The sequence below is a fragment of the Rousettus aegyptiacus genome, unplaced genomic scaffold (assembly GCF_014176215.1).
Source record: "Rousettus aegyptiacus isolate mRouAeg1 unplaced genomic scaffold, mRouAeg1.p scaffold_m13_p_4, whole genome shotgun sequence".
In the NCBI taxonomy this organism is placed as follows: Eukaryota; Metazoa; Chordata; class Mammalia; order Chiroptera; family Pteropodidae; genus Rousettus; species Rousettus aegyptiacus.
In genome coordinates this window covers 40,814,922-40,836,980 of record NW_023416307.1, presented here as the reverse complement: position 1 = coordinate 40,836,980, position 22,059 = coordinate 40,814,922, and the positions used below count along the sequence as shown (strand labels likewise).

General features: G+C 48.3%; 2 protein-coding genes across 4 annotated transcripts; both read right to left on the bottom strand.

Annotated features, from left to right (window-relative positions):
- Positions 1-1,880: 1,880 nt before the first annotated feature.
- Positions 1,881-9,917, bottom strand: ABCF3 (ATP binding cassette subfamily F member 3). 2 transcript variants are annotated; one of them, XM_016137978.2, is made up of 21 exons: positions 9,716-9,917; positions 9,342-9,489; positions 9,128-9,207; positions 8,580-8,626; positions 8,270-8,367; positions 8,046-8,168; positions 7,628-7,894; positions 7,213-7,293; positions 7,067-7,126; positions 6,911-6,967; positions 6,803-6,825; positions 6,632-6,687; positions 6,330-6,530; positions 6,156-6,232; positions 4,207-4,251; positions 3,996-4,128; positions 3,319-3,407; positions 3,124-3,215; positions 2,811-2,943; positions 2,601-2,688; positions 1,881-2,512 (listed from the first exon to the last, which is right to left on the bottom strand). In XM_016137978.2, the coding sequence occupies exons 1-21, from the start codon at positions 9,786-9,788 to the stop codon at positions 2,354-2,356; spliced, it is 2,130 nt and encodes a 709-aa protein (XP_015993464.2). In that variant the 5' UTR covers positions 9,789-9,917; the 3' UTR covers positions 1,881-2,353. The 2 variants fall into 2 exon arrangements, with proteins under 2 accessions (XP_015993464.2, XP_036074928.1); XM_036219035.1 differs by having other exon boundaries at positions 8,580-8,659; positions 9,716-9,797.
- Positions 9,918-11,775: 1,858 nt separating this feature from the next.
- Positions 11,776-20,869, bottom strand: AP2M1 (adaptor related protein complex 2 subunit mu 1). Of its 2 annotated transcripts, XM_016137980.2 has the most exons (12): positions 20,740-20,869; positions 18,559-18,675; positions 16,520-16,785; positions 15,698-15,780; positions 15,282-15,287; positions 14,947-15,082; positions 14,713-14,854; positions 14,095-14,214; positions 13,861-13,996; positions 13,661-13,758; positions 13,064-13,175; positions 11,776-12,379 (listed from the first exon to the last, which is right to left on the bottom strand). In XM_016137980.2, the coding sequence occupies exons 2-12, from the start codon at positions 18,630-18,632 to the stop codon at positions 12,245-12,247; spliced, it is 1,308 nt and encodes a 435-aa protein (XP_015993466.1). In that variant the 5' UTR covers positions 18,633-18,675; positions 20,740-20,869; the 3' UTR covers positions 11,776-12,244. The 2 variants fall into 2 exon arrangements, with proteins under 2 accessions (XP_015993466.1, XP_015993467.1); XM_016137981.2 differs by lacking the exon at positions 15,282-15,287.
- Between the last annotated feature and the right edge of the window lie 1,190 nt (positions 20,870-22,059).

Below are 22,059 nucleotides of genomic sequence, written 5' to 3'. Positions count from 1 at the left end.
TTCAAAAAACTCTATAGACCAAGGCCTTTAAACTTGGCTAGCTTGTTAGCTTTAAGGCCTAATGTTGGAAGGGCAGCTCCAGTGTCAGCAGCTGTGAAAGGATGAGCTTCACAATTGTTGGGGTTAGACAAGCTCTCCAAAGCATGAAAGGGGTTGCCGCCATGACAGGCAGTCTGTTGTGATTGAGGGCTCTCACCCTTTAATGTCAAATTACACTCTATTCTGCACTTTCTGGAATGGAGCTAACATTGTCTACATTTGCCCTCAAGACAACCATCTATGCCAACTCCCCATCTCTAATTGCTTACTATAAGGTTTTTCTTAGCTGCTGCAATTCATTTGTCTCAATTTTCTGAAGGCCTACAGCTTAGGCCCATATTGTCATTTACACAGGCTCTTCTCATTTTGTTTATGGAACCATGAAATTGGAAGCCAACCCAGAAGCCATCTAATGCTGTCTCTTACCTGAAAGAGAGCCCTTCTCTAGAGCCTGGCAGGGCCAAACAGTCCCAGAGACAGGACCTCATTCTCAGAAGGCTGCGTGAGTTATTAAAAAAAGTTTTCCTTCCTTTGAGCCCAAATTGGTCTACCTTTGGAGTCACTTTTCCCGTACAACAGTCTTTCAAATCACAGACTGGTCACACAAGAATCACTTTCTGAGTACGTAAGTATTATGTGTTTGTCAGCTAATCCTCATAACAATCCTATAAAGAAACCACAAGTAGGAGATGCTCAAAAAAGTTAACTGATTTGTTACTCAGCTAATATTGGTGATCCCTTCTCTCACCAGCAACAGAGCTGGGACTTGATCTTAGACCCAACTTCAGCTCCAGTGCTCTTCATACACAAAACCACCTACCTCCAAAAGCAGCAGATTCTGTGCCACAGAACCTTTCTGCTACACTTCCACCTACTCTGAGTTGGGAGAATTCATATTTGGATTCACAAGCCTGATGGGTGAAGAAGCTGAGAACCTGGCAAACAAGCAGGTGCAGATCCTTTATCAGATGGCCTCCAATTGGCTCATCTGCAGGTCTGAGGTTGGTAGAAAGTGATGGGGGCTGTGAGAAGGCTCTCAGGAGTGTGAAGGTACGCACAGCCATAAACACAGCTGGAAGAACTCCTCTGGACTTCTTAAAGAGGGAGACTGAGGAGGCAGGCTCATTAGAGGTGCTTTTTTGCTGGCTTCATCCATCCATCACGAACAGCTCTGTGGTAATCAACAGAGCCTCTCTGTCTTTATTCTCCTACCTATACTATAATAACTCCAGTAGCTGAGTTAAGATTCCTTGGTTGAGCTTTGTGGCTACAATTCTCCATGAAGCCAGTAAGTTCCTTTTATTGACTCTGGTTTCTCTGCTGTCAGAGAGCAAAGCAATTTCTCTATTTTAGGGTCTTTTGTGGAGCAATTACATAAAGCAGCTGAGTCCTCAAGAAACAATATTTATAAACCATACTACCTCTTGTTAACACTCCCTTTTAAAGACTGCTTAATTTGAAGAGTGTTCTATTTCTTCCTATTAGACCCCCATCAATCCCCTACTTCCTAGGCCCCTCCTACACAGAGGAAAAATAAAGAAATGAAACCACTCAAGCAAAATAGGGGCAAAGACAGTTTCTCAGATTCTCTTCAGCCTCATCTGAGGGTCAGATCAGAAAAGCAAAGTGAACCTGGGCCAGAGACCACTGGAGAAAGCAGCTGGCAAACCATGTCTAAGGCCAAATCAGATTACAAATCAGTTCACTCTCGCAAGCAGTGAGGCTGAGACAGCAGAACCCAAGACCCCTTCAGCTGAGGCTGAGCCCAGGCTATAACACCAAAGTGATTTAACACAGTGTCCTTCATCTCACCAGCTCAGCCCACCACAAGCTCACACAGATGACCTCTAAGCCCCAATGGCTTTAATGATGTCTCCTTCCAGGGACAAGACTGGTGGGTGATGCCATGGCCTCCTATGTGTGATTGATACAAGCGTCATAGGAAAACGCCAAATCAGAGAGCCCACACCACTTAACACACTACAGCCCTGCCAGAGAACAGCAGAGATGAGGCAAGGGAGATTTAATTTATACAGCAGCCACTTGGCGCCCAGTCAGAGCTGGGGCAGTGGGGGGAATCTATAACCCAGAGGGCACCTCCCACCTCTTCCACTTGGAAGACCAGTCCTCACAGACCCTTAGATGGGGCTCCCTGGATTGTACAGAGGATGCTCTAGTCAAAAGGAGAGATTTGGGGACAAGGCTGTCCCCAAGGCCAAGGGAAGTCTGTAGCCTGGAGATGGTTGCCTTTGTGGTGGCCCAGGGGTCTGAAAGACCAGTCCATGTCCTGGGCACAGTCCTCAGCCTAATGGCCCTAGAGGAAGCCCTCACGGCGAAACTGTTCCTGGAGAAGGGCACGGTACTGGTCAAATCCCCCTTCAACCCGGGTGACGCCGCCTCCTTCGCACACCCACAATTCTTGGCACACCAGCTGGATGAAGCGCTCATCATGGGAAACCAGAATCACGCCACCCTGAAAGACAGGAGACAGAAGGCACTCAGGGGGGCCTTAAGGAGTGCTGAGGTCTGGGGAGGAGTGGGCAGTGTGAAGGCTCTCTCACCCTGAAATTGTTGAGAGCACGACCCAGAGCCTCAATTGTCTCCATATCCAGGTGGTTTGTGGGTTCATCCAGAATGTAGAAGTTGGGGCTGAAAGGCAGAACCCAGGAAGGTGTGGTCAGTTATATAAGGGTGGGAGAAAAAGAACTTCTCTGATACTAAGGCAAGAGAAGGAAAGGGGAAGGTAAGAGCTCTAAAAAATGAGGCCTCACCAGGGCATGGTCATCTGAGCAAAGGCTACTCGGCTTTTCTGGCCACCAGACAAGCTGGCAACAGGGCGCATGGCCAGTTCTCCAGAGATGCCATACCGGCCCAGCTGGTGACGATACTCCTCCTCAGGCCGTCCTGGAACAGGGTCCACACCATCATGGCCCAACTCCCTCCCTTCATCCTTCCCCAGCCCACTTCCAAAGGTCCATGTCCTTACACCTAGACTCGGGAGGGCTTCTCTGCACCTCCCCAAGGTAGGTCTAGCTGTAGACATCATCCCTGGCCCTCTTTCCTCAATTCAAATTCCTAACACACCAGGAAACTTGCGTGCCAGTAGTTCCACAGCACTGACATTCAAGTCCAGCTGCTCCACATGGTGCTGGCTGAAATAGCCAATTTTCAGATTCCTGCACACAGAAATGATGGTGGAAAAGGGGATGGAGGATAATGACCACAAAGGAGTGTAGCTACAGTGTACGACTAGTTGGGGAGTGGAAGTGTGGGCCTTACCTGTGAGCATGTCTGATGCCCTGAACAGGTGTCAGGTCCCCCATAAGCAGCTTCAGCATGGTAGACTTCCCGGCCCCATTCTCTCCCACCTATAAATTTAAAGAGTGTATGTGTGTGAGACACAGAGGGAAGGAGATGAGAATTAATCTTGGGTAGTCTCAGTGATTCAACTAAAAAAATATTTTTAAGGAACTAAAGAGAAAAATGAAGGAAGTATTAAAGATGCAAAGAGAACCTATATATCCGAGCACCTACTAAGTGCTGGGGATTTAATTCTCCCAATAACCAAGTACAGTAAATGTTATCTCCCTTTTAGGGACAAAAAAACTGCTTAGTAACTAAGCTTGGAAATGGCACTCAGGATCTGAAGTCTGAAACTGAAGCCTATGCTTTCCTTTATGTTCCACGGTTTAAGAAAACTCAGAGCTGAGACCAAGAAGACAAAATACTGCCCTAAGTATTCATAAAGTACCACATGCCAGGCTTTTCATCTCGGTTGGGCAGCCCTGTGAAGTTGGAGGATTGGGACAATTAAGTACAGAAAAGTCCTTGGTTCAGGCCCTGACTCTCGCTCCTGTGAATCTCTTCCCTCTGTAGCACGAGCATCTGGGCTGATCCACAGTACATTTGGAGGTGGGAGAATCTCAACTCATAGAACAGGGAAATAGTAATCATACCACACAGATGCGAGACTCAAGATCAGCAGAGACAGAGAGACGACTGAAGATGACGTGCTTAGGATCATAGTAGAAATCCACTTCATCTAGTTGCAGAATTGGTGGTGAGAACTTCTCAAACCCATCAGGGAACCTGCAAGAGGTGGAAGTGAAGAGCCAGGTGGGCCAGAAACAAGAGCTTCCCCACCAGTCCCTCCGACCCAGCACTCACTTCATCACTACCTCCAACTCCTTGTCCACGGGTTTCAGCTCCGGTCTGAGGAGAAAAGGGGCCCTCTATAATTATGACTTTAAAAAAATAACTATTTGTTCTTATCACACAAGTAATATACTTTCAGAGAAAACTTAGAAATAGCTTGTATTTCCAACACCCAGATAACATTATTTTAGAATACAGTCACGTACCACATAACGACGTTTCCATCAACAACAGACCACATACAAAGGTGCTTCCATAGATTATAAAAGCTGAAAAATTCCCATTGCCTAGTGACATCATAACACCACAGTGTAATACATTACTGACGTGTTTGTGGTGATGCTAGTATAAGCAAACCTGCCGTATTCCAGTCATGTAAAGGTATAGCACAAATAATTATTTATAGTACATAATACTTGATAATGATGATAAATGGCCATGTTACCTGCTTATGTATTTATTACACTATACATTTTTTTATTTTAAAGTACGCTCTGTTTATACAAAGTTTGCTGTAAAATAGTATGCCATTTCACGCTGGCAGCAGCCTCATATATCCTGATTGCATCATTTTCTCTTGTGTTTGATTTAACCTCATGGTTTTATAAATTTAGTGTAACCTAAGCATACAGTGTTTAAAGAGTCTGCAATCATGTACAGTAATGTCTTAAGCTTTCATATCCACTCCCTAACTCAGAGGAACTTCCAGTCCTGCATGCTCTCTTCATAGTAGGTATACTATTTTTTTACCTTTTATACTATACTTTTACTGAACCCTTCAGTTTTAGATACACAAATATTTACAATTGTTATAATTGCCTACAGTATTCAGCTCAGTAACATGCTGTACAGGGTTGCAGTCTAGAAGCAATAATCTATACCATACAGCCTAGGTGTGTAGTGGGCTATACGATCTAGGTTTGTATAAGTGCACTCTATGATGTTTGCACACAACAAAATCGCCTAATGACATATTTCTCAAAACACATCCCCCTCGTTAAGTAGTGCATGACTGTACATTCTCCTAACTCATGATATGCTGAAAAAATAAGATGATCCTTTTTGTCCTCCCAGTTAACATATTGTAATGTACGTTTCAATACCACAAAATCCTAAGACTTATAATTTTATTTTAGGCTTCCTACCACCAGTACTTCTAGAAAGGTTGCTTCAAGATTAACCTTTAATGCTCACCATCCTTAGTCACTAAGGAATGGAAACCAAAACAACAATGGTATATCATGGCATACCCAGTAGGATGGTTAAAATCAGACAGATAATAAATGTGGATAAGGGTGTAGAGAATTGGAACCGTCATACAGTGCAGGTAGAAATATAAAATGATACAGCTGCTTCAGAAAACAGTTTGGCAGTTCCTCAAAAAGTTAAACATAGAATTACCATGTAACCCAGCAATTCCACTCTAAGGTATGTACTCAAGAGAACTGAAAATATATGTCCACACAAAAATCTGTACACAAATGTGCATAACAGCATTATTCATGAGTCAAAAAATGAAAACAATCTAAATGTCCATCAACTGATGATTCAACAAACAAATGTGATATATATATCCATACAACATATCCATACAACAGAACATTATCTGGCCTGAAAAGGAATGAAGCACTCATACATGCTACAACATGGATAAACCTAAAAAACATGCTAAGCTAAAGAAAAACCAGACATAATGGTTATGTTGTTATGATTCTCTTTATATTAAACATTCAGAACATGTAGATATACACAGACAGAAAATAGTACAGTGGTTGCTGAGGTCTGGGGGCAAGATTAAATGAAGGCAGTACAGAATACTTTTCCTTCCTACAGAGGAGGGAGTTAAAGTTGGTTTCCAGAGAGGAGGAGGCCTAGAATGGGAGGGCTAGGAGTGGCCTGCAAAATGAGCCAAGAAACTAAGAGAACAGGAGTCAGGATCCGGTCAAGGACATTGTACTCACAGCTTCTCGAGCATCTTGAGTTTACTCTGTACTTGTGAGGCTCTATTGGCATTGTAGCGAAACCGGTCAATAAAAACCTGCGAATGGATGGCGTAGGCATTGGTCAGGCTCCCTCAGACTCTACAACTCTAATACCCATGGGATGCGCCCCCCCAGCCCTGCCTGCTCTCATACCTGGATATGCTGACGATACTGCTGTTGTGCCTCATATTCACGCTGTTGATTGAGTAGCCGTTCTTGCTTGCTCTTGATGAAGGTCTCAAAGTCTCCCCGGTAACCATCTAGCCGCTGGCTGTGCAGGTGGATGATGTCTGTGGCTATGGCATTCAGGAAGTTTCGGTCGTGGGAGATGACCAAGATTGTGGAAGGCCACGTCTGAGAGGGGTCACAGGACAGCAGGCCCAGTTTGAGAGGGCAGTCAGCTTCCAGTCCCCCAGACTTTCCCCAGATGTACTCCAGCACCTACAGGCACTTACCTGCAGATAATTCTCCAGCCACAGGATGGCCCTTACGTCCAGCATGTTTGTGGGTTCTTAAAATGTGTGTGTGGGGGGAACACATATAGGATTAAAGGGATAGAGAACTAGGAACTGGGGTACTGCCACCCTCCCCCACCCTGAAGTCATGGTGCCTCATTTCAAACTCACCATCTAAAAGGAGAAGATCTGGCCTAAGAAAAAGAAAAATGCACGGCTTGAGGTTTTAGGTCAGCGACTCACTGCTACTTCCCAAGAGCCAAGGCCCAGAAAACTCACCTAGCAAACAAGGCCCGGGCTAGGGCCAGTCTCATCCTCCAGCCACCTGAGAACTCCCTAAAGACAGACAGAGCTGCATCAGACGTGGGTATTCACCAGGGCAGGCAGGGGCAGGGCCAACAGTGTTCAAATACAAGAATGGCAAGGGCCACTTACCGGGTAGGCTGTTGCTGCATTTTAGGAGTAAAGCCAAGTCCAGCAAGAATGACTGACGCCCTATGGGTGAAGAAGTTGAAGAACCCAGTTGGAACAGGTAACAGAAGAGAAAGGTAAAATGTGAAGGATGAGGGAATTTAAAATACCTGGCAGGTGCCTTGTCAGCCTCAATCTCCTCCAGTTTGGCATAGATTTCTGCCAGCTGTGCAGCTTCTGAGCCCTTGGCCCTGTGGTGGGAATGGGAGGAAGAGCAATCAGCTTGAGTGGGGGCAGTCCAAAAGGATGTCCTGCATCCTAAGCAACTGGAAAGCAGGCCACTGGCTGCCTTGTTGTTGGGACAGGAATAGAGTACAGGAAGGACTTACTCAAAGTGGTGAGGGCCGTGGACACTGTGAAAGGAACAAGGGTTTGAGAGCCTCACAGTGCTGAATTCTAAGCTCTGCTACTTATTAGGATGAGCATGCGAATTATAGATTGTGACAATATGGCAGGTGCTCTGTGAAGGAGGGCTGTGTCTCATATTCATGCTGCTCTTGTTATTCCCTAACCTGGAGCCCTCACCTGCCAGCAGCAATCTGGGCGCTGAGCTCCCGCTCCTGTCTCAGGAGGTCTTCTCGCACGGTGTCACTCTCCAGCACACTCTGCAGGGCAGGGGTGTCATCTCCAGCAACCTCCTGCTCTACGTGCAGCAGGGAAATATGGGCTGGAACCCGCAGGCTCCGGGTGGCCAGCATCTTTAGCAGCGTTGTCTTCCCCAGCCCATTCCGACCCACCAGCCCATAGCGGCGGCCCCATGCCAGGTTCACATCTGCACCAGCCAGCAGTACCCTGCAGGTAGCGGGAAGAAGACAAAGGGTGATCTAGACATAAGTATATAGCAAGTTTAACAGAAACCCAAATTATTTTTACTTCTCCAAATTCTCCTTTAAGTCAAAAGAGAAAAACATCACACACATCTAAGTACCATTCACTCCCTCACCTATCGCCAAAAGACACATCAAAATTCTCAATTCGCACATCGTAGGATTTGTTCTTGCCAGATGACTCCAACCGACTCTCCTTTCTGCTGCCTGCCTGGCTGGCTGAAGCCTCTTCCAAGACTCTTTTAAAGAAAAAAAGGGATGTCTTTTAACACTTCCAACCACCCTGTTATCCCCATAGACACTGCTCTGCTCTCTTTTAAACCCTTCTTGTTACACTCACAGAGGGCTGCTGGTCTTGAGTGTGTCCTTCTCTGATCGTTTCTCCTGCTTTGCCTTCAGTCGAGCCTCAGCCTTCTCTAGCTTCTTTGCATTCACTGTCTAAGGGTCCAAACACAACCATTTCACCCTAGCATGTAGGTTCAGAAAGGAACCCCCAGAGAGAACAACTTGAGTTAACCATCTCAATTTACCGATGACAGACTCAGGGAATGACATAATCAGAAATCCCCACATAGATATTCCAATATTACAGACAGCCAACTCCTACCCCAACCATTAACACAGCCCCTTCCCCTTTTCCTTCTCCTCACCGAGGACTGTTCCCTCTTTAGCAGTCCTGGAAGGTTGGTGCCACAGTCTGTAAGCGATAAAAAAAGCAGTCACCTTCTCCCTGAGGGAAGGGAAACTTAACATTTTGAGTAACTAATAGGAGCCAGATACAAACATTTTCAGAAAAGCCTTACAATACTGAAGACAACTAGCTATCCTCCACCCTACACTTAAATAAAAATTAAAAGAAAAAAAGAAAATCTCATAGATTAAGCATACAAAAACTGGGACAGATAAGTAACTCTTACAAGAGCATGCAGTTGGTTAGCAATTCACAAAATTGGGACGGAGGAACCCAAGACTGTCCAGCTCCAAAGCCCATATGCTTCCTACCATTGACAAGAGCCCTCCAACCCTACTCCCTTCATCAATGGGCTCTTTTGCCTTCAGTAAAGACATCGACTAACTTCTACAATCTTATCCTATGGAAAAGAGGTACCAAGATTCCTGAGCTCCAAGGAGCAGGTGACTGGGGACTGAAAGCAGAAAAAAGAAGAGGGTAGCTAGTTCAATCTTCCCTGACTCTCACCGTAGTTCTCCGTTATCTTTGACAACTGGATGGGGGCGTCTAGGAGCACCTGGCTGTTTCCCTGGCTCTGTGGCTCAGCCCTTGATGGTAGAGACAAAGCGCAGAGTTAGGAGTTGAGGAAAAAGCTCTACGGCCATCGGACTTTCTTCCCTCACCTCTTGTCTCCTGACCGTCCTCCCAACACCTCCACAAATCCCCCTGCCCTGGCACGTACAGGCGCAGAGTGTTGTACATGCGCTGGCACACGGCTCTGATGCCCGCGTCATCCTTGCTGTCTCCGGACACCTCTTGCAAGAGTTCCCCAACAGCTTCCACCAGGTCATCCACAGACTCAAAATCCGCGCTGCCGCTGTGCAACACGCCTGGGCCAGGCGTGGTAGGACGAGAAAGACACCGGGTAGGGTGGACACACGGCAATTTTAGTCCTCGAACCGCATCCCCAGTCCCGGCTCCAGACCCAACCAGCCCTCGGGACAAGAGGTCACGCAGAGGAGAGGCCTAGCAGCGGCCCCCAACGCTGCCTTTCCTTAGTCTTAACCCCAGACTTCCACTTCGCCCTCCCCAGCAGTTTGACTCGGTTCTGCTTACCCGTCACGTAGTCGAAGACCTGTCCGTCAATTTCGGGGAACTCGCTCCGCAGGATTTCAGCGCAAGTCGCCATGTTCCAGTCGGGCTCCCGTCCACGCAATCGCCGTGAGACCTCGGCAAAGGCACGCCCCTTACCCTGCCCCCAAAAAATCTAGCCCTCCTCCCAAAGCGCATGCGTAATGCTGACGTAAGAAAGGCGTGGAGTGCGCCGAACCCAGTGGGCGGGGTGAATGGAGCTAGAGGAGCCGTGCGCAAGCGCTCCTCAGTCTACGCTTGAGGGGCCCTCCGCGCTTGCGCAATGCCCTTTCCGCTGAAAAGCCACATGTGCGGTTTTTGTTGCCTTCTGGGAGGTGGGGATCCCAGAGGGGACAGTGGCGGGGTGCAAGGGAACTCGTAGTTAGGGAGCTAGATAGCAAAGGTCCAGCGGGTGGGAACCTCGCGAGACAGGTGGTTGATACAACACACTGGCCTTGCTAGAGTGTACGCGCTCCCTTAAGGCGCGTATGCTGCTGCGTGACCGGCCGAGTCCATCTTGGAGCAAGCCTAGAGCTTTGCTGACTCACGCTTGTCTCTGAGCTCTCAGAAGCCCCTTGCGCATGTCTGTGCAGCCCCAAGTTTTATTACAGTTCCCAGGCTTAACGGGTATTTGGTCTCAGCCTGGTGGCCTGCCCGCCAGCGACCCGCACTCAACTCGAATTATACCCACACCCGTTCAGTCCTTCCACCACACTAAGGCACAGCTTTGGTCACTGCCAAGGGGCAAGACAACCTGATCCTCAACACGGCCTGTGTAAGTTCATTGGTATTTAGTCCCTACCTACACCTAAAGCAGACTTCACCATGAATCTCAATAAATGACTGTAGAAGGTTATTTACTTTCACTGATAATCCTTAGGTAGAAGTTAGTAATTTCCCCAAAATGATGCTACTTTACATTTAACGTGAATAATCTCTGCTCTAAAGTTGACACCTAAAATTACACCATTATACATTCGTTGTGAGGAATCAATCCTGATACTTAAAGGTTATAGAAGCCATTAAAAGCCCCTGGAGCTAATAATAACCACTTCATAGGAAATGGAATTCTGAAGAAACCAGATAGTTCTACACAGGGGAACTATCTGGTTTCAATACATTGCAAGAGCTGAGGGAGAACCTGATTATAAATTATAAAATGTAGAAGCATTCACCAACTATGGTGGACCTTGTTTGGATCTGGATGCTAAGTTGTAAAAAATTTTATAGGACACTTGGATTGTGTTAACAGACTGGATGTGACATTAAGGAACTGGCTGCGTTGATTGTTGAAGTTGGATGATGGAACATGAAGGTTCGTTATATTTTGCTACTCCTGTTTATTTAAACTTTTTAAAAATTAAGTTTATTGGAGTAACATTGGTTAATACAATTACATAATTTTCAGGTGTACATTATAATTTGACATTTGCATATTGTCTGTTTACCACCATACTTCTGTTTATTTTTGAAATATTCTATAATTTATTTTTTAGGTTTAAAAAGGCTGAAACCAAGCAAGGGAAAACCGGTGAGTAGATTCTTTGATGAGAGGGTAGTATAGAAGGGAGGCATATTTATAGAGGCCAAGGGAGTCAAATCTTCTCTTTTACCACCCACCTACCTATGTTTCCTAAAACTGGGCAGTTAGGAAGAAAATGGAATTAAGAGGTCTGTTGGTTTCTCAGGAAGGCTGAAAAAGAACAAATATAAACTTTGCTTAATCTCTGCTAATTAGAAAATACCTGCCAAAGGCTAGGGTTGAATCAGAAGAATCTCTTCCTGCAGAACTGGAGCCATGTGGGGCTGCTGGCCCTTGAAGCAGTTTCCTTCTCAGAAACAGAAGACCTGGGGCTAACTCAATTCTGAATTAGGGATTGGATGGCCTTGGAGGGTCCTAACAATTGAGACCAAGACAAGGGAAGAGCCTTGAGAGAGTTAATAGACAATTCTACTTAAAGGAGGCAGTACAGGACAAAAGAAGAGCAGTCCCACCAGTTAGTTCCCCTCCCCAAGTAGCTCCCACATCAACATTTAGCCAGCAATGCCACTCTATAGAGTTTATTGGGTTTATAACTGGACAAAGTCACACGCGTACAAAATGAAGTTCACACTATTCCAAAGCAGAGTAGGGACTGGGGCTGGGGATCCGTTACTGGCCATCAGGGAGCTCTGAGGTGAGGGGCAGCAAACCCTCCCCCTCAAAAGATGTGGCCACAGGGGAGGGAAGGAGAGGGAGCCCACCTGGTTTTGGTCACAGAACTCAGAGCCTGGCACTAGGCCAGGGCAGACGTGGATGGAAAAGCAGAAACCCCAGAAGTCACACTGCCTAGGAAGCCCAGGGATGGCTCCACCAGCCCCACTTACGATATGGTTGGTTCAGATCTAGACTTGGGCTGGTGCAAAGGGAAGCCAGCAAAGCAGGAGGGAGGAGACACTGATGTGTGGTGGCCAGGGGCACTTGGACCTGTAGAAGAGGGTAGGTGGGGAGGCGGGCTAACTGCCACTAGGCAGCTAACAGCGGGTCTCATAAATGCCACTGCGGCCAATGTAGCGCACCCATTTGATGACATCATGGTCGCTGTAGTTCAGCTTCGGTTCAAACACCTTCAAGTAGCGCACCTTGAGGCCAGAGGGCGCAAATGGCACCTGGGCAAGGGACAGCTCCAGTTAGGAATGTAGTCTTCCTCTCACAGCCACTCTCCTCTGGGAAGTTCCATAACCCTACCCTACTTCATCTTTCTCTACTACAGGTATTTGAATGATTGGGATCCTGAAAGAAGCTGGGGGAAGGCGGGTAGTGAGGGGTCCCTCTAAGAGATTACTAAAGAAGAAAGCATGTCCAAGAGTAGCAATCATTTAGGTTTGAAGTCAGGTTCTGCCTCTGATAACCTGAATAAATTCCTTTAATCCACAAGAAGCAGCAACCAAAGAGCTGCTTTGGAACATCCTTTTCCTACTCAATGTTTCAGACTTAAAAAAATTAGGTGGAGAAAATTGTGCGCCTAACATGCACAAAGCAACGTCAGCCCATTTTCCTGTCTATAGATAAACACTGTTTTATCTAGCATTCAATAGCATTCAAACAATCTAAAATTTTCCAAAGAATTACCTTACTACAAGCCAAAAGAAGTTAAAGATTTTTGTTAGAGTGAACAACAATTTCTAGTTGGAGTCCTGAAGGGAGAAGAATGGGTCTATAAATTAGTCATTTCCCCTCTCTAGGCCTGTTCCCTTATCTGCAGGTGGTAAGGTACAGAGGTCAATCTGAATGATCTCTAAGAGTTTTCCTAGCATACCCTGCTATGGCTCTAGGCCCCTCCTCTGCCATACCTCAAAGTTCATGGAAATGGGAGGTCGAGCCCACTTCTTCTTGTCGTTGGTGGGCAGAAGCTCAATCTCTGCGCTGATCTGTGATTCCTTCATGCCTGCCATGCGCTTGATCCTGGGAACACACAGGCAATGGGCAGCAAGTGCCCCTGGTAGATTGGAGGAATTTCAAAGGGGTGGGGGAGAAAATTCAGGAGCTTGTAGGAGGTGCTAGGACAAGGAAATGTGGTGAGGACCTTGATAACCACTTGCTATGAAACCTTGGGTCTGCTTTCCTTTAGCACTGTGGGCTGCAGTTTCTGCTTAGATAACATGGGTATGCCATCCCTTACTCTCCATCTATTTCACAGACACATTACAAGGACAAATGGGGAAATGTTAAAACATCTTAATAAATACATACAAACAAGTGTAAACAAGTGCACACTCAAAGATTTAAGGGGTGAGAGCATAAGCAGAGGCTCCAAGAGAAGCAGACAGGCACTCCCTACCCACCCCCACTGCCAACATACACACTTCAGAGGACGAAAGTTAAACTGAACAAAAGGGTACACCAAGGCATCTTGAGCCCTGCTGTGGCCTCATGAAGGAAAGACTCACTTCCACACGATGGCGTTCTCACTCGCCTTGTACTTGGCTTTCCCCTTCATGCAGATCACCTGCACCCCACTTGTGTTCAGTGGGGTTGGGATCCTCACCTACAAGTGACACACCTGTCAGGGAGTTCTGTCAAGTCCTGACATCAGCTGCCTTTATTCTCAGAGACAAGTGCTTCTTCCTCCCCAAGTCCCTGTCCTCACCTCAATCTTCTGAGCCAGCAGTGACGGCTTGAAGTTGGACTTGATGACTACCTTGACCTCAAGTTTGGTGCGTCCCACTTCCCGCACTAGAGGAATCACCCGGAAAGGAAGGATAATGTCCTTGGTGGTGCGATACCTTTAGAGGTGGGGAGCAAGGTTAGTATAGCAGACCCTGTCCTCCTCCCTCCCTTTCTGCCAGCAGCAGCCCCCCATCTGTTCACACCCCAATGGCACCTCATGAGCTCAAACTCTCCATCTGGTGGGATGAAGCTGATACTGCGTTCAGAGTCAAACTTGCTGAGTCGCACACACTGGTGGAAGGTACAGTCATCAATGGCAATTGATTGCTTCCCGCTGCAAGAAGGAGCAGAAAGTCTCCTCACTGGTACGGGAGAGTAGCAGGAAGGAGTTGAGTAGAGAGGCTACCCCTCCTCCCCTAAATGCTGACAGAACCTGGGGAAGGCTTCCACTATAGACTAAGGAAAGTTGCCAGGAAGCAGCTTTCTGACTCAGTAGTCCCTGCCCCAGAGTTAGGGATGAGTGGGAGCTTTGCAAGGCCATCATCTCTGAAAGCTCTGTTGCTTGGGACCCAGAGGTTTCAGGTACACTGGGCAGAGGCCATCAGTATATACAGAAGAACCTTGGTATTGGAGACCAAACAAAGGGGCTTATACTTTGAGCAGGATGAAGGCAATCCCCTCATCTCTCTTAAGCACAGAAGTCAAGAGCAACCAGGCAAGCTCACCCTTGGGAAGAGGGAGTTTGCAATGCTGCAGAAATGGTGTCCAGAAGGAACCTGTGATTCATCAGGTCCCACTCAGCTCTCCACGGTCCACCCTCTCCTACCAGTACCTCTTGCTTGTTTCATCAGCTGTGCCTTTGCCCTGCTTCTCAATAACAATCTTGTCATTCATTCCAAACTTGCACTCAGGCATGCCACTCAGGTAGCTCTTCATCACCACCCGGCCCGATACATGGGCGCTCAACACCTGCCCTGGTGATAGACACATAAATGGAACAGTTGAATGAGGACCAGGACCTTGTCCCAGTCAGTCCCCTTCCAGCTTATCACAAGAGGGCCCTCACCCTGTGGGGACATGAGGAGGTTCACACTTTCCAGCACATCCAGGAAAAGCTCGTTCCGGCGATACTTAATGCCCTCCCGCCGCCAGCCAATCTGCCCGGTCACCTGGCTGGTGATCTGGGACTGCTCTTCTTTTGTCTGCGTGGAGATAAAAACAAACAGCAATGGCCTCACTCCTCTCCACCTTCAATCACCCTGTCTCTATCCCCACTCCGCCCTCATCTCCCCTCTATTCTAGTCCCCTCCTAGAACCCATCCTTCCCCACAAGCCCCAAGGGACAGGGCCTGGAGAAAATGGAGCAAAGCTGCAAGGGTAGAAACTGAGGGAATAGCTTACCTGATGCTGGAGGCCACAAGGCCAATGTGGAGCCCACAGGAAGCAGTAGGGGAACACAGACGGGAAGAAGCAGGCAGAAAAGGAGAAGAAGAAGGCTATGAGGCCTGGATCCCATAGGGCCCAAGCTCTCTCCTCCTAAGGAACATGAGGCCTCCACAGAAAGCCAAATTTCCCCTTCTCCCAGTGTAGAAGGAAACTCCTTGAGCTATATTTCCAGTAACAGGTGCTGAGTCGGCTGCTCCTGAGTTGGGAGAGGGTCACGCAGAGCAAAATAGGCCTGCGGTAATGGCAGAAGGCTCAGCCCAGCACTTCCCATCAGAGGCAGGCTCATAAGTTGGCTACAACAAGGCTCAGGGGCCAGCTTAGATGAAAGGAGGTTGGGTTCAACCCTGAATGTGGATGTATAATTCGAATACCTGGCTCTTGATGCCCTGCTGGGTGATGAAAGTTTTCAGTGCGCCTGTCTCTGAGTTCTGTGGATAACCAAAGTCCAAGATCTCTGAAAAAGAAAAGGAACCATCGGCCCTTGGAAAAAGCTAAACATTCCTTCATTCCCATCCTTCCCCTGGCCATGACTAGTCAGCACAGCTCCAGAAGAGTGTGGGACTACTGGCAGCAAAATCTTCTAGTTTTATAGTATTTATTTTGAGATTTGTACTTCATAAGAAAAGTTAAAATGTCAGACTTTTTTCATATAGAGAAAATCAGCAGAAGAGTTATATGGCCAGTGGGTGAGAGGTCGAGCTCTGAGCCTTGGAAAACAGAGTTGGGAAGGTAAAAAAACTCTGCTCACTTAAATCATACCCTACAGGGGAACAGAGATGATGAACAATGCAGTACACCTGAGGGGCATATACTAGCTCACACTCCTCCAGGCTCAGAAGCAGCTGTTGCAATGGAAAGATGGAAGGACAGTCAATGAACTAAGGCCCAAACCACAGAGGTAAGAGGATGAAATGTGCTTCCTGCAGGTATACCAATCACCAAATCCTAGTCAGGTTCCTAGCCCCTTGAAATGCCTTTTGGTCTTCCCTATCTCCACTCACTAGCCTATTTCTGTGTTCCATGTCAGAGCAGCCTTTAGATCTAGATTTGGACTGGCCTTCTCAGGGCTCAAAAGATCAGATGGTCAGGAAAGACAGTTTAGAGGGCACTGGAGCCTCAAACATACTCCTACCTCCAGGCCAGGCCCCATCAGGTTCATCCCCACCCTAGGCCCACCACCCCACCAGCCTCACCATCCAGGAGCTCATATATGAGCACGAAATTGTTCTTGATGTTCTCCTCGCTGATCTTGCCAAAGTAGGCAGCCATTACGTCACACATCTTATAGAGAAATTCGAAGACCATGGCAGCATTGACATTCTGCTTGGTGACAGCTGCCAGCCAGATGTTGGACCGCTTAACATGGAAGAAACTGGTGCGAGCGATGTTGGTGACAGGGCTGCGCACCTGCTGCCGGGCATGGATAACATTGACCCGAAAGGCATCCACTGCGTTCCTCCTGAGAAAAAGAGTGTACAGAGGCTGCTCAGCACCCAGGCACACCTTACTCTATGGGGATCAAACACAGCTGCTAACACCACAGCACCCCCACTTCACTGCTAAAGTATGACACATACTCTAAAGCCCAATGACAGGAAGACAGATGTAACTTGATTAAAGTGAGGTCCATCAGCTTTAGGGAGGTATGTTCCTGACTCCCAGGCCTGGCCCCAGTTTCTCAGCTGCCCCCTCTCTAGCTTCTCGGTGAGCTCCAGCCCCACAAGAGAAAAAGACCCTGCTTCTTCTCTAGTCTTCCCACTAGTGATCCCACCAGCAGCAAAGTCCAGCTCTCCCAGAAGTTAGACAAAGCCAGCTTGACTTCAGAGAAGGCTCTAATCTACTGAGAAAGAAGCACCAAGGGGCCATGGAGCTGGGTCACCCATTCTTGTTCAGCGCCCAATTCCAGGGCAAGCTCAGGGAATGAAAAAAGATGAAGAAAACAACGATGGGGGGCAGGGCCCCCCACCCACCTGTGCCTGGGCGGCAGCTTGACAGGCCGCTTACCTATTGCTACAGCAGCCAATGAGATGGGATGAGAGAAATGACGCCAGCAAGAAGAGGAGAGCGACACCAACAAGAGAGAGGATTAGACACACAAAACACTGGGGTGGGAAGAACATACCATGAGGTAGAAACAGACAAGCGACAGGCAAGGGGTGGAGAGTATAGTAAGGCATGCAAGCTGGTGTATGCCCAGGTCCATCCAGAGCCGGAGGGGAGTGCAGATAGGTAAAGTCTGCCAGGCTCTGGCAAGCCAGGAATTGTCACAACTCTAGCTCATGCCCCACCACCAGCCAATCAACAAATAGCCACAAAGGCCACAGCAGCCCCTTAGCCAGAGAGCCAGGAGCCAAGGAGCAGGGGCACTGTAGCAGGCCCATTCTATGACCATCCATCCCAAGCAATTAGAGGAAGAAAAACAGGGCAGGACAAACCAGAGGAACCTAATCTCATTAGAGCTGCGGAGGCTAGGGCACATCCCCTTAGTCAGGAAAAACCAGTGGCATGCAGTGGGGGCAGAATGAAAAGTAAAGCTGTGCCTCTTTGTCAAGGTCTGAGGGACCCAGAACAAGGAGCGATTCCAGGTCTACTCTGATAGGCCAGAAAGGACAGCATGGCCTCTCTGCCCTTCCACCTTTCCCTTAGTGACCCAGAGAATGCCTCAAGCTAGCTCACAATCTCTCCTCCAGGAATGGCCCAGAGGAACTGAAACGGCTGAGTCAGCAGCCTGCCTCCTTCTGAGAAAGAGAGTGGGAGAGGATTAGGCAACCTGGAGAGGCTTTCAAGAGAATCCAGTGAAGGCTCTCACTATGTGAAAGGTTTCTGAAAGCAAGACTTAGATGGATTAGTATCTCCAACCTGGCCACTAACTCCACCCACAGGAGCCAGATCTCCCTCCATCTCAGAGGAGGAATCAAGCTGCCCAGGCAAAAGCACTCATCTCCGGCAACCAGGTCTATCAGGAAGGAAAACAGGAGGCAGGAAAGGCAGAAGCGCCTAAGACTGTGGGGGCCATGCCATTCTTAAAGTCCCACCTAGTGGCCAGCAACTGGCTGCCAGGCCAATATTACCAGATCTCATGGTAACCAGTCTGTACTAGCTGAGCCTCCATAATGTAGCAGGGGGTGGGAGTGGGGGTGTGGGTGGTCCAAGTCAAGCCTCTGATAGGAATGGACCTAGTGTTGCATGCTGGGGAGGAGGAATAGGAAGCTGGCCCAGTCAGGGGACTCACCCGATGTCATCTCGGTAAACCCGGGAGATGAGCACCTCCCCCTTGTGATTATAGATGAATAGGCCTCCAATCATGGCGGCAGCTCAGTCTCCACAGCCCATCGCTCTGAGAATAGACCTAGGACAGGCAGATACAGAGTAAGGGAAGGCCTCAGAACCCCTGCCAACATCCCCTGTGTGGCTGTGCAGGTCACAATCTGGGTTGTTTTTTTTTTTTTTCCAGATTAGACCCTCCAGCAAGTGACCCTGTAGCCCTCACAGGCATGCCCCACCCCTTAGCCAGGCTCCAGTTCCTGTTTATCCCACGCTGGCCCCAGGATTCTAAGGCCATTTTGACCCTCCCTTTTCTGGGGCTGAGCCCAGAGTGTAGCCCCCTCCCCCTCTTCAGAGAGCTGAGCTAAGCAAGGATCCTTTTCGTCCCCTTCCTGTGCAGACTCTCACTCATGCTCTGAACAGTGAGTCACTGCGAAGGCCTGCCTACGGCTGCAAGAATGGCAGTAGGAATAACTCCAGTTTGTTCAGCCCTGGGGCCCTCAGGCACAGCCTTAGGAGCACCCAGTCTCAGGCTCCACTACCCTCCTGAGGAGGCAGCACCTGACCCTCTGGCTCTCTAATTCACAGAAGTCTAAACATTCCAGGAAAGGGTGTGCAGGGTAGGGGGAGGTGAAAAGATGGGAGGCCTTAGGCCCTGACATGAACCCAGGAGTATGGCTCCAGCCTCTCCCAGTCAGTCAGATAAACAGGAAAAAGAGCAGAGTAGAAAGGCCCCAGCCCTGGCAGACTACATTTAAATTCCCCAAGTTGCTTACTAGTTATTTTTGACCACCCCCTTTCAAAAAGGGAGGCTCCCTCTCAGCTCTCAAGTGCAATAAAAATAAAAGGGACGGGGAAGTGGGGTGCAGGAATATAAAATTAAGAGATCCTTCCAGCTGGAAGTCTATGATCCCAGACCCACAATATAAGTCACTTCTGGCCTGAGTACCTACAAGCAAGGGGCAGGATGCCTGCATTATCCAAATTATTTGGGTCAAACTAATTTAGAATGCTTGCAAGAACAAAAGGGTTAATTTAGTTCTAGATTTCCTAGATTAGTCCTGGTATCAATTTCACAGGGAGGAGTTTAGCAGACTTTTCTAAACTGTAAAATAAAGCCTAGTACTGTGGCCAGCAAGGTCTCCCAGACTCAGAGGTCTCTCAAGGTGGTGGACTCATCCCATTCCTCAGTCCCAAAGAGGATGGGAGTGGAAAGGCAAAATGGAGGTAGAGGCTTACGCAAAGAACCAAGTTTTAACAGGTATCAAGTGGTAGGGAGTTCTGGCACCAGAGAAGCAAAGTTGGGGACCAGGTCAGGAATGAAATAGGTATGGGCAAAGACTGGCAGCAACAGCCAGGGGGTATACTCAGATGACATATATCTATATCTATATATCTATGTATGTCTGTGTCTGTGTCTGTCTATCTGTCTCTCTCTCTATATATATATATGCCACAGCAGCAACGAGGCTGGTGGGGCACCTGGAGGAAAGTTTCAGTATGGCAAAGGTCAGGGCTTTGAAGAGGAAAAACAACGCGGGGTGGGGGAGCGGGACTGACAGCGGTGTATAAGGGAACGCTGGGGAGACGGAGCCTGCTCTGGGGTTCAGGTGTAGAGGCATGAAGAGATGGTGGGCTTTTCGCCCTAGGGAAAAAGACATCGCGGAAAAAAATTATTCCACGGGCTGTGGGGGCTGTCACAGATCTGAAGAATAGCCCCGGGGTGTTACTCAACTGCGAGGAGGGGGTGCCGCATGATGGGAGGCTTGTCACAGGCCAAGGAGAAGGCACAAGGGGGTGTCACTGTCCTAGGAGATGGGGCGATTGTCTTTGCGCTGAGAGGAAGCGCGGAGGAGTAGGGGTGTTGTCACGATCCCAGGGAAGGGGGAGCCGCGCGGCGTCCCTGCTCTAAGAGAATTCTAGTAGGTTTTCCTCTCACGGGAGGCGCCAGGAGGGTCAGGTGAGGGGGGGGCGCTGCTCCCCGCGCGTCCTGCAACCGCGCTCCGGGTGCCCCCACCCCGCCGTCAGCTCCCTCTGGGATCTGAACGCTAAGGCAGCTCCTGGGTGTGGGCAGCCTTCCAAGTAGCGTAGTGCAGAGAAAGGCAAAGCTGGCGCTCCCTCACCCCGTAATGCCAGATACCAAGCTCACCTGATGTCCGCTGCCCCCTGCTCCGCTGCCCGGCCACTCTCTGGATCCCAAGATGTCCGCCCGCCCCCTGCTCGCCTGCCCGCTGCCTTGGCTTTCACCGCAGTGCCGCGGCCCCGCCCTGGCCTCAGTTGCGCGTGCGCGTCTGCCTCCCGCGCGGACTACAAATCCCGTCAGGCCGTCGGTCTTCTCGCTTACAATTTTAAGCACTCTAGATTTAGTAAAACTACAACTACCGACTGCCTTCGAGAATCTTCGAAGGAGGAGAGGGCGTTCCTTGGGGGGGAGGGGGAATGGGAGTGGCCTTATCGAGCCCTACACAGCCCAGCATAAGCCACTCCGCTCACTTAATTTTTTTTTTTCCCACAGCATTCTGGGAATTGTAGTCTCTGAAGTCACTCCCATTCCTATTTCAGTGTTTCCGAGAGCCTCAATAGATTAGTGCAATTTGTTAAAGCTCATCTGTTAGCCTTGGATTGCTGTAGGCCTTTTCTGTTTCCAAGTCGTAGGACTGGCTGACCTCACTGTCCACACAACACACGACTTGGCAATAGAAGTTTTATACTGAACGTACTGCTAATGCCACCTCTCATTTTCACAAGTTTTTTTTCCCCATCATATATTTGTGCAAAACACGAGCCTTTTCCCAGGAATCAAGACTCAAGGAAGAGGGCTACAGCCGTGCCGCTCTGAACGTGCCAGATCTGTCTGATCTCGGAAGCTAAGAAGGGTTAGGCCTGGTTAGTACTTGGATGGGGGATCATAGGAATACCAGGTGCTGTAGATGTTAAAAAAATAAAAATAGAAAAAGACTTGGAAAGAGACAGTGAGGAGGCAAATACTTGGAAAAAATAAAGCTATTTAAGAATATGTCTACAGCTGAAACTTATGGGATTTCATTTACCAATGTCACCATAAAAAATTATTTTAAAAAAAGAATATGTCCATGCTCTACCTCAGTTATTCCTATGTGGCTGTCAGCTCCTCAAGGCCAGAACCTGTGTGCTTTCTAGTGACAGGCAGATAAGTTGCTTAGAAAACTGTTGGCAAGGTTAATTTAATTGGACATGGGATTTGAAATCCCCTCTCTGATGAACAGTGTTACTCTTCACATCCAAGCTGAGAAAACAGAGCTAACCCTTGAACATGAAAGCCCTGCCTGGCTCTTGCAGGACCTGAGGAAAATCTGTTGGCTCTTCTTTTTATGTAGGGAGAGATACCCTAATGCCTTCCCTAGTTAGGGCTGACCCATCATGGGAAAGAAGGAAGAGCAAGAAAGGGCAAACCTTGCAAGCCTTACTGTCCCTAGGATCCTCTTGCCAG